The 17,234-nt window shown below is 37.7% G+C and overlaps 1 protein-coding gene across 4 annotated transcripts in view; it reads left to right on the forward strand.

Moving 5' to 3' along the window:
* ZNF217 (zinc finger protein 217) overlaps positions 1-15,444 on the forward strand; it is a 28,589-nt gene extending 13,145 nt beyond the window's left edge. For all 4 annotated transcript variants that reach the window (XM_034066779.1, XM_034066780.1, XM_005147565.3 and 1 more), the window contains exons 2-6: positions 1,677-3,299; positions 5,435-5,560; positions 6,421-8,001; positions 11,864-11,992; positions 13,313-15,444. In XM_034066779.1, coding sequence (XP_033922670.1) covers positions 1,904-3,299; positions 5,435-5,560; positions 6,421-8,001; positions 11,864-11,973 — 3,213 coding nt within the window. In that variant the 5' untranslated portion in view covers positions 1,677-1,903 and the 3' untranslated portion in view covers positions 11,974-11,992; positions 13,313-15,444. The remainder of the gene's footprint in view (positions 1-1,676; positions 3,300-5,434; positions 5,561-6,420; positions 8,002-11,863; positions 11,993-13,312) is intronic.
* Positions 15,445-17,234: the final 1,790 nt, after the last annotated feature.

Consider the following 17,234-nt stretch of genomic DNA (forward strand, 5'->3'; position numbering starts at 1 on the left):
GTATTATGTTTCCTTTCCCAGGTGGTTATCTTGCCTGGGCTTGATTGTTCTGTGGTAGGTAAAGGTATTCAATAAAGTTGAAGGCATTGTATCAGAGCTTGGGTCTATAAATGGTTGCATTTTCAGCTGATTAAAGCTCCTGTCTCATGACTGTTGGACACATTGGTTCTGCTGGCAGGTGGCCTTTACAGGCATGTTGTCTGCAAACATGTTTGGAACACTGAACTGTATAAACTTTTCAAGTTCCCATGGCTAATTTCTACTGAACGTTTGAAGATTTCAATGCTTAAGACCACCTTTTTCTGTCCAGCAAGCACTGCTTGATCAAAAAAGGAGAATGGTAACCTCAGCTGCACATCTTACTTGCTACAGTTACTTGTCATGGAACTCTGTAGCCTGCACTATTAGAGTTGAGCTGTTACTCTTTCTTTGCCTAAAATTAAGCAAAATGTTTCTAGTTTTCTCTAAATAAAGCAAGACTGAGGTGGAAAAATTGACTTTGTTGTCGATTGACCTCACTTTGCCTGTATTCTTGTCTTCTGTTGTAATAGCTATGGAGCATATTGTGTTTTCAGGAATATTAATTCAAGTAATGAGAATCACTGGCCAGCTGTCTCTTTATGAAATAATCTGTAAAAGTTTGAGTCAGATTTGGAATGCATTCTTTTCATTTGATATCCTTTTATTTGGAAATATGCCTTATCTCAGAATGATTCCTCTTCAGTTTATAATGGTTTTGTATTAGTTTGGTAGGCTTTTCCTTTATCCAAAAATTTGATCAAGAGGAGTCCTGAACTCTGTGATGCTATAATTTGCTAGCCCAAAGAGAGGTGGCCACCGACTGCTGCTTGCAGGCATTACAGCTCATATAGATTTAGATATTTAAGTTGGAGTTGTAATTAATTACATTATAACCCTTTTTAAGCCTGTCTTAAGATTGAACCTTCCCTTTTGAGTGTAATCAAAAAAGCACATTGTTGCACACAGTTTGAAATGAGAAGTGTTTCCTTTTTAAATGTAATAGTTGGCCTCTTGATCTAACTGTACCAGCCCAAAATTGTTACAGATAGTAAATCTGTGGATGATAGTAAAAGCTTTGGTTAGTGGTGTTAGTGAATAGCTCTTCATACAAAAGTTTGTACTGACATCTACTGTGTACACGCACTGTGAAATCCAATTGCAAACTGGTCTTGGGGAGGGCGGAAAGTCTTGTGCTTGAGAGCCTTCAGAGCATGAACAAGTAGATTTACTGTGCCTGTAAACACCTGTTTCACAGGTTCAAGGAAAGGTTACTTTGACTTGCTGCATATAGTTGTTTACAGTAGTGTATGAATTGGAATATGATTTCAGCAGCTTTATGTAACTGGATAAGAGTAAGTTTAGAACAGACAGCAGACAAAGTATTGCTTTTATACTTTGTTTACTATCTTAATAGTGGACGAAGCAATCTTAATACAGAAACCCAGCTACTGGAATACGGGGATGTTCAAAACCATACTATTTCAACTGCAGTAGGTAGAAAAGTGGCCAGAGTGCCTTCTAGCTGCCCCTCACTTACTGTTAAAGTATTCCTTCTCTATTCAAAAGCATTGATAATTCCCTAACCATAATGTTCTCATTATTTGGGAGAAAATTCTTTTTTTTAAAAAGTCTGACTATTTTCCTCTCTTTTCCAGGTGCTGGAGTTCTTTGTGTCACTGAGAGAACTTGCTTGAACACAGACAAAAACGAAAAGGAAAACCTTTTTCTAGTGGAAAAAATCTTCCTGGCAAAGGTGTTTTAACTTAGACTTCTGAGCAGATGTTGGAGAACTTTACAAGTGTCCTTATTGTGATCAGTGAGCATCCCCAAAGAACTGAAACCTTGCATTAAAACACGTAATAGGGAACAGAACATAGGAAACATGCCAACTCAGCCTCTCTTGGCATACATGGATGGACCGGATGGAATAGCGAGTACCGTTGGTGCACAGATGGAGAATAATGATGCCTCAATGACAATAAAAGGAACAAACACAATTTCTTGCAAAAGCTTGCAAGAAAAGTTTCTCATGCAAGCTGAGGGATGCATGCCTCTGGACTGCATGTTCTGTGATGAGACTTTTAAACATCCTGAAGAACTTGGTAAGCATGTTTTAACACAGCATAGACCCACTCTTTGTGAACCAGCTGTTCTGCGTGTTGAAGCAGAGTATCTTAGTCCTTTAGATAAATGTCAAGTAAGAACAAACCTGCCTTTACCAAACAATGAAAAAGACAGTGAAGAATTGAGTTGTAAAGTTTGTGGACAAACATTTCGTGAGGCTTTTGACGTTGAGGCGCACATGAAAAAGCATAAAGATTCTTTCACCTATTGGTGTAATGTATGTGGAAGAAGATTTAAAGAGCCGTGGTTCCTCAAAAATCACATGAGAACACATACTGGAAAGCCTGGTTCTAGGAACAAGCACCAACAAGGTTCTGAAAGTCCCATAACAATAAATGAGGTGGTGCAGGAGCATGTAACTGAAAACGTAACGTCACCTTACAAAATTTGTATGGTTTGTGGTTTCCTATTTCACAATAAAGAGACTCTAATTGAGCACAGTAAAATGCACACCAAAGAATCGGTACCCAGTGGTGAAAGCCCCCAAATGACTGGTGAACCTAATGCAGAAGAAACATCTCAGAAAGAGGAATTTTTTCGATTATTGAACTTAAGACCAACCTCTGTTCCAGAAAACAAATCACAAAAGCCTGTGAAATGGATAGCTGAACTAGATCCTTTCACCACATATCAAGCATGGCAGCTGGCTACCAAAGGTAAAATTGCAGTTGGCCGTGGCCAAACTAAAGAATTAGGGCATGAAGTAAGTACAGACAATGATGATTCATCTTCTGATAAAGAAGAACTCGGTGAAATTTGGAATGCAAATAAAGGTAGCCAGACTGAAACTACTGGGAAGTCAAGAGTAAATAAAAACAGCAGTTACACAGGAAATAGTAACTTATCCCAAGTCAAAATGAAACATCCCGGTGGTGAAGTGCCTTCTATGGAGATGGATTCTAAATTGTCTCAGAACAAAGAGAAACCAACACACTGTTCACAGTGTGGTAAAGCCTTCAGAACATACCACCAGCTAGTCCTTCATTCCAGAGTACATAAGAGAGACAGGCGGACTGATGCAGAGACTTCAGCTGTTTCCAGGACGTGCTGTGCTGATATCATTGCAAGTCTGGATGAAAATGGAACAGGAGAACGGGTAGAAGGAGGCTCTGAAGATGGATCTGAAGATGGGCTTCCAGAAACACTTAATTTAGGTGAGTAGTGTTTTGAGCACATAAGTTTTAAATAGCTGTTCCTGTATTGTTTAGGAACTCTTTAGAGCCAAAGAATGCATCTTGCTTTTCTGTCTTGTCTTTCAAAACTTAACCAGAGATATTAAATGTTATGGTGGGGGAAGGGGAAAGAGTTAAAATGAGGGGAGCATAGGTTCTGACACCACCCTTCTGAGATCCTTGAAGTTGTGTTGGGCCTTCTTGCAGCTATGATACAATTGGTCCAGGAAAAGTCACTGTTTAAATAAACATATCCTCCTTCCCCCATTTACTGGATGTTTCTCAGTGTTGCCTATCCTTTCTTGTCCAGCACATGTTTTTACAAGTAGCATTTCTGATGAGGAAATCATTGCAGCTTCGTTTTTATTCCATGCATCTTGTAAGAAAGGGCAGAAAATGTCCAATGCTTTATAGCAGCAGTTAAGACCCTGTCAAGTAAAGAATAGTTCCAAACTTTTTTCTGTCAAACTGTAGGTTCTATGTTTCTTTTGAACAGTATGTAAGTTGTCAGAACCAGCAATTTTAAATTAGTTGCGTAAGGACATGTATGCAAGCTATTAATATGTGGACATCATGTATGTAAGAGAGGCATATATTTAACTCCTCTTCCCTGAAGGATTGCTTAAAGTTCTCTTTAACAAAGTTGATGGGTTCAGTCTGTATGTTATCAAAAATAAATTCTGCATCTCACAGTGTCTTAGGAAAACAAGTGATACTGAATGATTCCTTAGTTGAAAAAGATTGTGTGTCTGGGGACAAAAAGGAACAGGAAAATTCTTCTAGCTAATCTAGGACCTTAGTGTGTGACAAGCTTTGAGTCTGCATTTAAAGAACAGACACTTGCATAATCTTAAGAAAAGACACAATGTACAGAATGTCCTGGCAAACACAACTGACTTTTCCATTTCTGGTAATGTGCAGCCCTTTATTTTGCCTCCAGTAACAAAGGAATGGAATTATTACCTAATGTTAACTTGCTTGTTTTGTTTCTCAGTGTCTTATCCTAAACTACAACAGCTTTCATTGTGGGATGCTGAGTCATGCTTATTGAGACATTATGTTTGTTTTAAACAGCTATGGCTTGTCTATAGTTTAGCCACACTTAGCATTTCCAATACAGGAACTTTACAACACACAGCTTAAAATGGTTCCTAGAAGTTCCTATTTGTTATATATCTAACATCAGTTTCAAGCAAAGCATCTCCTTCCTTCTCTTCCCCCTGTAGCTTTCTAGTCAGCTTTGATTTGGATATTTTACTGAAGTTGTTTTGATGGTTTTTTTTCAATTCAGCCTGACAGAGAAATCATGTTGATTTGAATGGTGTATTGTGTGTAAGCTTTCTCCCGTCTTGTTAGACATTAGGCTGTACTTGCCGCCCTCCAGTGGTAACTGCTGCTGTTTACACTTGAGTGGAACCAGTTTTTAATCAGTGAATTTATTCCTTGAATACACGTTTCACAGAACTAGCAACCACTGTCACTCTCCTACTCCCATATTTGTCAAAGCTTAAGTATTAGTGCTTCTAGTGAAAGAATATTGCTCATTAGATCCAACGTGGTCATTATTACAGGCATGCCATTCTATTAGGTAGCACAGAAATAATAGTATTGCTACAATTAATAAGAAACCTCATCTTTCTTCTTGCCTTCCTTCCTCAGAACACCTTCCTGAATTATGCCATGCTATGTTGAGCACCTTTATAGTCTGAATGATCATGCTCACACTTATCAAGTACTCCCTTTAATAAAAGAACACAGTTTAAACCCATTATAATTTCTGCTATGGGCCATTCTCCATCAAGTTCCTGTAGGTCAATAAAGACAAAGGTTTTTGTTTTCTTCTCTGAGACGGAGCTTTGTGTCTTGTTTGTTCTCTTTCACTCCATTACAGTCACTAACCACAGTATTACTTGACATAAATGGAAACCTCTTTAATTCTTTTTGATTGCTAAGTGTGCAGCAGTACAGAACACGAAATGCTTATAGACTATAGGAGTTTACAACAGTTCATAATTCTGTGTTTTTCCTTAAAAAAGAGAGTTAAGATATTTATAGTTTTAAATGAGACTCCAAATTTGCATTTGCTCTTCATAATATAGCTATATTTTCTTCCAAAGATAAACATGAAGAAGTTTTGGAAAGAGCAAAAGTTAAAAACCTTGGAGCCTCCAGAGAATGCAGCTATTGTGGAAAGTATTTTCGCTCAAATTATTACCTCAATATTCATCTCAGAACTCATACAGGTAAATGGGCTTCTCCTTTGTGGGAGGGGAAGGAAGTCTGCTGAACCCAGTTGGATAAAATGTTTGGTTTTGCTGAAGAAAATTACTGAAGAATTACTGATATTAAGAACAAAGTTTAATGCTAGGAAAAAAAAAACCCCCACGTTTGAAATTTCTTAGAAGGAATTATGTACATCAGTGTAAATAATTTCAAATAGGGCTAGTTACGTTACTGTTAAGATCACAATGTATTTGAAAACATCAATTCTTTATGCTTTTAGCAGCCTAGCAAAAAGGTTTGGGTTTGTGGTGTGTTTTTTTTTAATACAAAAAAACAAACCCAAACCAAACAACCTATTTCCCAAGTACTAAGTTCACCGTTTGCCAGTTGCTGCTACCTGGGAAAAAGCTATGTCTGTTTTTCAGTTCAACTTCTTGTTTTCCATAGCCAGACAAACTTTCTACTCCTGTTAATATATGTCCCTGTTTCTTTTGTATTGGTTCTATTTATAGATGAACTGTAACATTTGTGTTGTTGAATAGCATTCTTGTGGTATGATCTAGGGCTACAAATTGTTGGAGTTGACCCACAGTTATACTTCATGCTTATCTCTGCCAAACATATTGTCAGCTACCATCTCCATACATAGCCAGTGTATGGAAAATATCTTCATTGTAGCCAGAAGATGTCACTGTAGTTAGTAAAAGTAGAGAGATGTAGTTCTTTGAATGATTTAAATGAGTTTGGGAGTTAGAAGCATGTGTCAGGGAAAATATAGTATTTTACTGTATCGCAGTCTACGTTATTCCCATGTCTTTAATTGTATTAAAGACTTCAATCAAATTGTGTCAAATTATTGACTGATAAAACTGTGTTTCAGGTGAAAAACCATACAAATGTGAATTCTGTGAGTACGCAGCAGCACAGAAAACTTCACTGAGGTATCATTTAGAGAGGCATCACAAGGACAAGCAAGCTGATAGTGCAGCAGACGTGAAAAGTGACAGCAAAGTTTCATTGCAGAGTCAGGAGCTCTTGCTGGCTGCTGTTGGTGCTCAAGAAACCAAAAATTCGAAGAAGCTTTTTGATTGTGCCAAAGATGCTGTGTGCTGCCCAGCTACCAAGCAGCAAAAGGAAGTTCTGTCCTTGAACAATGCAATAGGCAGCACAGTCCTTTTAAAAATGAAAAATAATTCTAGGGAATTGAACAAAGGTTCTGTTTGTAACAATTCAACTAAAGTACACGAGAATGTGTCCACTCCTTACCCAGAAAAACTAAAGGCTGAGAAGGAAACAAAGGCGGTTCAGCCTTGTATTCCTTATAAAAGACAGAGAAGGGAGTCTGTGGCATCAGATGGAGATGATGTCCAGTATGTTTGTGCTGTAAAGGGTGGAAAAATTGTGAATGATGTGCAAGAGTGCACTGGAACCTACAGACACAAACCTGTGGTGGACTCTCAAGAAAAGCCCTTGAACTTATCTGTTGGGACTTCACAAGAATGTTCAGTGGTTTCAACTAAAGACCTGCTAGCACCCAGCACCTGTTCATTTTGTGGTTACAGAACATTTTACCCAGAAGTCCTAATGATGCACCAGAGGCTGATGCACAAATACAATCCTGACACCATTAACAAAAATGGCTGTAGAAACAAGGCTCTAGCTAAAGCCAGACGCACTGGATGCCCTCCAGCTCTGCTTGGTAAAGATGTGCTTCCTCTCTCTTTTAATACTTATAGAAGTAAGGCTTCCCTATCTACACAGCAAAAACAGTTGCAAACAGGGAAAGCTAAACAGTGTCACCCTCCACAGAACAAAGTCCCTCTCTTTTCCGTGACTGACTCAAGCAGCACAGCCCCAAGTAACCTCAAGTTTCATAAACAGCAAAGTAATACTGGAGCTCAGGCAAATAACTATAGACAACCTCAGCAAGAAATGCACTCCAGTTCCAGTATCTCTCCAGTATTGGACAGAGTAAAAAGATCTGAATCTAAATTCAAAGCTCCAAGTGTCCCAGTGTCTCAGTCTGGTCTAATAAGCAGCAGTATGAATGCGGCTCTCGACTCCCACCTAAATGAATCTACCTGGCCTTGTCATCGAGGAAGAGACTATCTTTGTGGTAAATCTGTGAGCAATGTAAATCTAGACTATGGTGAACCATCTTCTAAACGAATGAAACCTAATCTGTTAGCTGTTGAACATACTGACTCTCCAATGGCTAATTACAGAAGATACGAAATGGGCAGATTTCGTGCTGCAAACAGATATGCAAATCTGCTACCTCAGGAATGTTCTCGCACCAAACCTGCTGTTTTGCCAACCAAACAAGGGCTTCTGAATTCAGATGATATTGATCCTCCTAATGCATTGACTGTTCTCAAACATTATGAGCAACATAGCTCTGGATCACTTTACAGTTCTTGTGGATCTAGCAATGGCCAAGTAACCAGCTCTGCAGTAGAAGGTACTGTATCTCCTTCCTAGTTAAATCATAGAATTGTAGAATGGTTAGGTTTGGAAGGGACCTGAAGATCATCCAGTTCCAACCCCTGCCATGGGCAGGGGCACCTTCCACTAGACCAGGCTGCTCAAGGCTCTGTCCAACCTGGTCTTGTCTCAAATCATTGCAATGTCTTAAACTGTTACAGAGAAAGGCAAATGAAATATAAATAAGTGCATACCCACCTTGAAAGAGAGAAAATAAAACTGTACTTAGCATTTTACCAAGTCCAGCAAGTGCTTGGGTTTTAAATTTAAAATCCAAGTTCAGCAAACTCCTGGCTTGGGGAATTAAGCATGGTAGGTCTGAATTTTAAAGAGGTATTTCAAGTTCCTCAAGTTTCTTCCTCTTCCCCTGCCATGGGTTTCTGATGGCAAACATGTATTGTCTGCTCATCAGAGCACTCCAGGCATGCTAGCTTATCCAGGATATGGAATGAGCCTTTCTGTTTAATATACAAGATGACTTGGACTGTCTGGAATACTAATAAAGCCTCTTACCAAAAAAAAACCAAACCAAAAAAGAGGTTGTCACAGACAATTGTTCCCTTCAGTTGGAGAAAAGGGTGTATTACAAATCATAAAACTGATTTAAATCTTATACCTCTGTTCTTCAATGGGTTTTTATAATATTTAGGTTTTAGTAGGAACAATACCTTGTTAAATCAAGACAATATTTCTGCTATTGTAATCATGGTTTCTCATTGCATTAAGTTGTAATGCTTTGTGGAAAACTGGGACTAGTGGAGATGAATGTTTTGGGATGTATTTGGAAAACTGGTACTTTCATGAAATACACATTTTCTGTGTTCTCAGTCAACATTTTCAGAACTTGGCAGGAGACCAAGATTCAAAGGTGCTAGGTGATATTTAAGCAGTTGTCTGTTTGTAGAAGATGATATTTATGACTTTGAGCTGAGGTCAGTACTGACTTGGCTATAAATATAGGACTTTGAATTTTGAAATGAAGATCCTGTTATAAAAATGAAGAGTGTTTGTGTCTTAAAGCCTCAGCTAAGTTTTTAAACTCTGAATACTCCCATTCTCTCGAAGCAGTCAGATTATTCTTCTGAAGTAGTCTTGGGTTCATAACAAGCAGGGGTGTGTTACCTTAGGTCAGAGTGAACTGTGAAATACTAATCTGCATTTAGTTATGTGGCAAAAATGTATTTACTAACTCTGTTCTGGGTTTTGTTTGCTTGTTTTAAGGTTGTGGGCTTCATAAATATTCAGGCTTGCTAGTGGGTTATTGAAGGATGAAGGAAAGTGTTACAGTTCTGTTTCTAGTCTGGGTGGATAAAGGAAAAGCCAGCATCACAGTTGACTCACTGAAATGGTTGTGAAATGGAGTTAATTCTTGGTTTCATGAAGAGTGCTGTCTGTGTACCATGAACTGTACCATGAATTGTTATGAGGAATGTAAAATGGGCTCTAGGTTATGCATAGAATGCAGAGGGACAGGCAGAAGGACAAATGTTGCTGTCTTTTGATTCCTAGTGATCTGAGAGAATGAAATACAGGCTTTTTTTCTGAGCACAGAAGTTACTAATGCAGCTGTGGAATTTAGAGTGTTTTGCAAGACTTTATTTACTTTTTTAAATTAATGGTTTATAGCAACTAAGAACTTAATCTATGATCTCAACATCTGAGGGAGGACATGGCTATCCTTATAGACTAAACTTTGTTAATTTGTTCTGACTGAGGATTTGTACCTAATGACATTGATATCTGTTGATTCAGGATTTTGAGGGAATGCTCTTGATGTTATGTTGAAGACTATTATTTTTTTATGAAATCAGGAAGGGGGAAGTTAAAAATTATTGTAGCTTCAACTAGCTAGATGAGTAGTCTGCCCAGAGGACTAAATGGTGGGCAGTCTCTTACTCCTTTCCACCATTATTGTACATTGGGGATAGGGAAGTTCTCTTGTTTTGCCAGCAGTTGTAGTGAGGTTAGCCTGCTGATGTGCCAGTTGATGCAGTATTATTTTTAAACAATGACTTCATTGGAATCCACCTTGTTCTTCTTTTGCAAGTTCCACCTGTCTGCCTAAAAGTCGCTGTGGTAGGCTTTCCTTCCTCTTCTTTGGTGCAAGCTTGGAGACACTAGCTTGCAGTCAAGAACTTTCTACAGTTTCTTGTTACTTAAGAGTTCTCAAAACTATGGCTGCAACTAATTTGACAGTATTGCTGTCATGGAAATAAAGATTTCATTGTTACATGGTGCTGTCTCAGGGCAAGAAAAGCAACTTTTTATGGCTGTTACCTGTAGTGGAAAGAGTTGTGAAACAAGACCTCCTCTATGGGGTTTTCTTAATAACCTCAATAAAAGGCATGTGGGATAAAATGTGGGGAGTTAAGGCTAATTTCCTAGTTTTCCAGCCAGTCTGCCTAGAAGTACCCAACCCAAGCCTTTGATAGTTGAGAGAGGGTACAGAGTAGCAGACAGGCAAACTTCTCAGTATGGGAGCTTTAAGGTGGGTGGAGATTGTGAAGATGAAAGCTTCTGCAGATTCTTCCTTTGTTAAAAAGTACAACTGTATGTAAGAGTTTCAAGTCCTCAAAGATGTATTCTGTAAGATACCATATGCAAAGTACTGCAGGTGTAGACCTGAAGCTTTCTGTAGTGTTTCTATTGAACTCTGGTGATATTATAAAACATGATGACAAACCTTTTTAAGGGCCTGTGTGCCTTGTGGCAACATTATTTAGGTCCTATGAACATGTTGCGTCGCATGTTAAATGCTGGATCAAGTTGTCATGAGAATATGTTCCACTTGGCAAATTTGATTAAAGCATGATGCCATCCGTTACTGCTTGTAAGCTCTGCCATTCTGTGTTGCCCTGAAGAGACAGAAACATTCTGAAACCACTCAGTTTGTGTTATTTTCAAATTAGTTGCCTTTGCAATGGCAACGTGCTATCAAGGATAACCTGTTGGCTGATTGATCTGGCAGAGGCTGCAAATTAAAGACAATTGCTCATGACACACTCCAATGGCTTTGTAGATTCTGTTGAAATATTAATTTAGCTTTGCCATTTTAATTTAATTAAAGCTTGCTAGGTTTTTTCAATGCTGCATTTAAAGCTTTCATGGAATATGGATGGCAGTTGGGCTTTTGTATCCTGTGGGAGTAATGATTCCTGACTTTTTTCCTTAATTTTATGAAGTGTTTTTGACTGCTTGCTTAAGTTAATAAGACTTAGTATGGAACAGGCATTGATTTCACATCTATAAATTTGAATTAATGGTCTCAGATAAACATGAAATTACCTGTATACTAGACTGAAAATTGCTTAACAAAGGTCTTCAAGTAAATGTGTATTAACACTCTTTAAAGTGTCACAGTTGCCATATAATCTATGATTGAAATAATGTAGTATACCTGGTTTTTCTCTCAAAATTCAATTTCCAAACAAATACAGAAGCTAGATATATATGGTGGTGTCATGCTATGTATGAATGTACTACAGCACTTAATCCTTCTGCGGTGAAGCCTGCTGTGTGATGAGTTGAGCAAAGAAATTTCTTGCAAATAAATGAGCAAGATCTGGAGAGATGGACCTCATGTGTCCAGCTTAGAACAAATCTGATGATGAATACTTGTTATTCTCCCTGTATTTTTGGTGGATACTAAATTTAATCTAATATTCACTAGGACTAGGAATATCTGTTTTTTTGGGCCCTGCTGATGAGAAACTACTTGTGTTAGCACCTGTGGTATTGTGGGATTCTGGATGCTGACGTAGCCTTGCTCACAACTGAATGTCTGACAAATTTAATCAGCAGGAAATAACTCTTAACTTCTCTGTATTAATTTTTGTCAGGAAAGAGATCAGTGTCATACCAACACTTACCTAACAGTGTGCTACAGAAGCGAAGTTACGAAAGCTTCGTTGGTAACGCACAATTTCGACCAAGTGACAAGAGGACTTGATCATTTACTTCAAGAAACGGTAAATAAACCTTTTGATCTAATTGTTAATGTTGTGTCATGTACTTGCAGCATCAAAGGTTGCTGCATAGCGTGGTAAGAGGTCATGAAAGTCTGAACCAGAACAGCTGAAAATACAAACTCCCTCTCTTCCATGAAGTGACTCAAATACTAGTGCAGTAGTATTAGTTACTTTGAATAGGGGTAATGGTTTGCATAAGAAAAACATAGATGCTTTTCTAAAAGAAATGGAAGATCTAAGTAGATAAATATACTAATGAGTTACAATACCAGTTCAATGAGGTGCTTTCCCCTTAAGCCAGTACTTGAGAGTTGAAGAGCATTTTGTGGAGAAGAAGAGAGGAAGTGCTGTTATCACAATTCATGAATCCTATGGGAAGTTACGCTGGGTAGTCCTTCCTGAAAATGTAGATGTTACTCATTTTACAGCTTCTGAAGATTGTGATGATTGCCTTAAACAAAAACTCTTTTTTTAAAATGGATTATTTAATGGAGAAGTAGCTGATAGCTACTGGACAGTTTATCTTTGTGTACTGGAAAGGTTACTCCAAATAGTTTTTCCTTTGTTTAACTGAGGGGTGGGTGTAGCTTCTTAGAGAAACTGGACAAGTAAAAAGAATTAGCCTGGTATTCTGGATTCCTGTGTTTCATCTCTTCAGTTGTGTAGCTGTATCTCAGACCTTAATCACCCCATTGTGTTTGCAACATTCTTAAGCTGCTAAAGAGATAGGTGCCCTATAAGACTATAAATAAATATATCTCTGTGCTTTTTCCAAACCCAGAGCTACAGGTAATTTCCCTCATTCAAATTTAAGGAGAAATGTCTTGAATGCTATAGTATGTGGACCAGCACACTCTTTTATGGAAAGATTTGGCATATCTGGGGAGCAGAGATATTTGATATCTAGTTGACAGCTTTTATCATAGAATATAGAATAGTTAGGGTTGGAAAGGACCTTAAGATCATCTAGTTCCAATAAATTGGTTTATTTCTCGATATTCTTTTAATCTTCTTTTACTATCCCCCTACTAAGCATATTCTCACCTAGTTCTGCTTGTTGAAACTCAACTTCCTGCCTGTATTTCTATGTGGGACTTAAATATCTTCAAAAGTAGTCTTGATTGCCAGCTCTTATTTGGCAAATGAAAGACGCAGACCTTATGTGGCAATACCAATTTCTAAATACACTTATGGAAGGATGCGGAAGAAATTCCCTTCATGTTTTAAAGATACAAAAAATGTGTTGTACTAATATGTATTTTTACAACACAAAACTATATTTTTTCTCATTTTTATTCTTTTTTTTTTTCCTCCCCCCAGGTCTAAGAACACAAGTGCATGTTCTATGGATTTACACCTGCAGTTCATCTCTTGAGGAAAAATGAATGGTGAAAGCTACTGAACTAAGCTGTGATTGTACTATATATAGAAACACTACAGTTTTATAATACTGGTTCTGTTAACATTTTGTACCAAATAGCCATAAAAAGTAGTCTAAACAATTGGGTTATGAAGGTGTGTGGAGAACGTTTATCTTGACATTGACTTCTAAGTATTTTTCATTAGAATTAATTGACCAAATATTAGGTAGGAATTATATTTTTACATACTTGAGTGCTGCTGAAGAGTTTCTCTTTGAAAGAATATATAATCCTTGCACCTCAGGTAACTAAATACCGAAGTTGAAAACCCTATTGGCTTAATGCTTCTTTTTCATAAGATTGAAAGTTTCTCATCTTTTTTTCTGTTGAACTATGTTAGTTTTTAAAAACAATTTCCAAATAAACTGTCTGAAACTGTCCATTTAATAAATGTTGTGAACATCAAAGCAACGGTGCTGCCATTTTACTTGTATATGTTGTATATGCTGCCTTGTATATGTTTGGACCATAATGTGGTGGGGAGGGATCTGTTTCCCTGGGGTTGTTTCCAGCATATTTTTAAATGCAAGGATGAGGCAATACTTGACATTTGGATTTCAGTGTGGTGTTCCTGAAATGTGGTTGGATCCTTCTTTTGGCATTGCTTGCTGTTCTTCAGAGAAGCCTTTTAAACATCTCTACCAACATACAAACTTTTACAGCAACAAAGACCTAGGACTTGCATGAGAAACAATATTAATCTAAATGTTTCAAATGTTTTGTACTAAACTCAGTACAGTTACATTTAGAGGAAAAAACTACTTTGCACCTTTGTCCAAACTGTAAAGTCACAAACAGACTTGCAATATGAATATGGGATCTGCAGACTTCAAAAAGGGATGTGGCTATATTATAGCCTGCTTGACTGTGCTTGGAAGCTTCTTGATGTCGAGTTTTAGCATCTAATGGGTGTTTAAAATAAGTGAGAAATAACCTATAAATGGGAGAATATCTCCTTTTATTTTTGTGTGAAGACAACAAGAGTTTTTTCTAATGCACATGCAGTTTAATTTTTGTAAAGGGAAGATGGCCAGTTACCAGCCAGTAAAGCACAGTTGTTGCATATTTTGACTTGCATTCCCTAGCTGTTTCTCACAAAGCCTGTACTTTCAAGACTTAATTTCTTCTGTACCTGACTTTGACTTCCATATATTTTAGTAAAACAACAAAAATGAAAAATTTTGCACTGTTCATTTTGCTCTCTTCCCTCACACAGCAAATGTAAGATAGCAAATCCTAGAAACTCTTGTTTTTTCATTATGCAACTTGAGATGTTCCAGTTGTGTGTCTTAGTTCCTGTATATGGGACCTATTTTTAATGTCTCTGTAAACTGGCGATGTAATGAAGTGCTGTGTATCAGGAAATTGTACACTATTCTTCCTGTTCATAAGCTGAGCCATATGTACATAATCTAGATTTTTGGTTTCCTAGTTTTGCACTTTTATAGCCTATTTTTTGAAGATGAATTCACTTGGAAAATGGTTAATCTATTTTTTTTGCGTGATCTTTCAATGAGTCTTATAGAATGCATGCTGTAATGATCATGTGTACCTTACGGGGTTCTGTGATTTAAAAGTACGGGGCTGGGTTTTAAAATGTTTCAGCAAAAACACCTAAGACTTGTTTGTTTTTAATCTCCCTTCATGCTGGTACAGTTTCCCTCAAGGCTTTTTTGGGGTAGGTATCTTGGGGTTGGAATGAAAAATGTCCATGTAAAGACTTCTTTTCATGGCAGCTCAGCCCTGTACTTCAGAATACACTTTGCCCGTCAGTATTAACTATTGGGATACTACTGGTTTTGTATGTTTCTTTGGAAATAACAGTGCATATATAGAGGTACAAATTGTTGATTTTTTTTTTCCTTTTTTCTTTATGTATTTATTTCATTCCATTTTGTTTTATTTTAATTGTTGAAACCGGAAGTCATCAAGCAGTAGGCACACATTACTCATTTAATTTATGATGTATTTCACTTTAGTTGAGTATATTATTACATGTGGATGTAAATATAGACTTGGTGTTTTGCAAAACTGGTTTATGTGTCTTGCTTTTAAAGCTTGAAGTGAGTTGCCTGGAATCTGATATTCACTTGACCTTTTTGTCATACTTGCACTGCTGGGGAGGGGGGAGAAGGAGAACCTGCCAATAACCAGAACCAAATTCATGCTTTGTTCAGTTTCTTATATGAAAATACTGAGTCACTTCCCAGAAAGTCTGTGAGGCTGAAGAGGAAAATGCTTTAACATAATGAAAAAAACTTGTTTCTTTCAGTTGTTTTTCCTTCAAGAAAGGAAATTGAGTTATTGTATACAATTTTTGTGGTCATAAAAGAGAGGGGAGCAAGGATTTGTTTTATTGGTGAGGCGTCAGAGTTTGTATGGGCTTAAACTGTTTCTGAAACCAAATGAGTTCTGAGAAATTTCTCGGTCCGATGTGTTCTTGGAACTCAGCTGAGGTGTTAGACCTCACCAACAGATCTGACCATATCTCAAAACTAGATTGTGAGGTTGAAAGACAGCTAGAAAAGACTTGTCAAAGGCAATCAGATCTCGAGAGAAAAGGGAGCTCATCAGAAGAGAGTCCCAATATACATCAACTGTATTCAGGGTCACTTGTATGAGTGATCACAGCGTTCTTGACATCACAGGTTCAGCTCCTGATTCCTGTGCTTGGCCTGGTGCTTGTTGCCGTGATAAGATTGGTAGAAGCAGGTTAGACTAGTTTCTTCAATAAATGCAGTGCTGTTTGGGGAGGATAAAAGCTTCAAAGTGTGGGAGCTTAATAAAATCATGTGCTGTGTGGATCTGTCACTGGCTTTGGAAATGGTTTTGTAAGGCCTCTTTATGGTCAACCACAGCTTGCCTTTGGTGCCTCTTGGGAGTGCCAGGAGTCCTTCTTTATTATGCCTTTAGTAGTTTCAGATCAGCTAGGCTGACTTAAAGTTAATAAATATGTATTCCAGTGACTTTGGGTGTTGGATGCCTGCATTGCCGTACCAATTTATGAGTTGTGCAAGCTGTTGAATTAAAAGTCATATTAAAGAGAAGATCTCATTAACTGATTGAGAGGGAGGTGTTAGATACAGAACCAGTACACGGATATTCAGCTGAAGGTTGAAAAGTCTTTTTGGCTTCAAATGCTTCAGTGTGGGATTTTTGGAGGTACTATGGTGTCTGTTTTGTCATGTAATTAGTTCCTCATTTGTGAACTATGTTAATACTGCTAAAACACTTTTTTTCTGCTATTCCTTTGAGATAAAGGTTATTCCCAGCCAAAGATGGGTTAATGGAAAGGCTAAGATTTGGGAAAGACCAAAACCAAAGATATGGAGGCAGTGGGTAAAGGGTCTTTTTTCACTGTTGGGGTTGGTAAAGATGCTGGAGCTGAGGTGTTGGTAAGTCATGCTCTCAACCCCTTGGGTTGCTCTGGTTTCCACCATGCTTATGCCAGTGAAGCCCTGCTTTTGTATGGTAACCTGTGGAGTTCCAGGTTCTGTTTGTTACCCTGCTCGGAGGTATCAGGGGACTTAAAAGGTCTGTCTAAAATGTTGGAAGACACAAGTAAAATAACAGTTACAGACACTGTAAGACCAGCATCAAAAACACTTGTTTGAGGGATCTTCCTAGGCTTTTAATGAATTACCAGTGAAGACACATAGACTACTGTATGTCACGAAAACGTGAAGAAGCAACACTCATTTTCTCTTATGAGGAAGAATATTAAATTACAAAACAGTTTCTTCTTTCCCTTTGTGAAATCAAAATATACATTTGTGTTACTGAGCAGATTTCTCTGTTCATTTGCTCACATTTGAGAAAAG

Source organism: Melopsittacus undulatus, chromosome 10, assembly GCF_012275295.1.
Source record: "Melopsittacus undulatus isolate bMelUnd1 chromosome 10, bMelUnd1.mat.Z, whole genome shotgun sequence".
NCBI classification, from domain to species: Eukaryota; Metazoa; Chordata; class Aves; order Psittaciformes; family Psittaculidae; genus Melopsittacus; species Melopsittacus undulatus.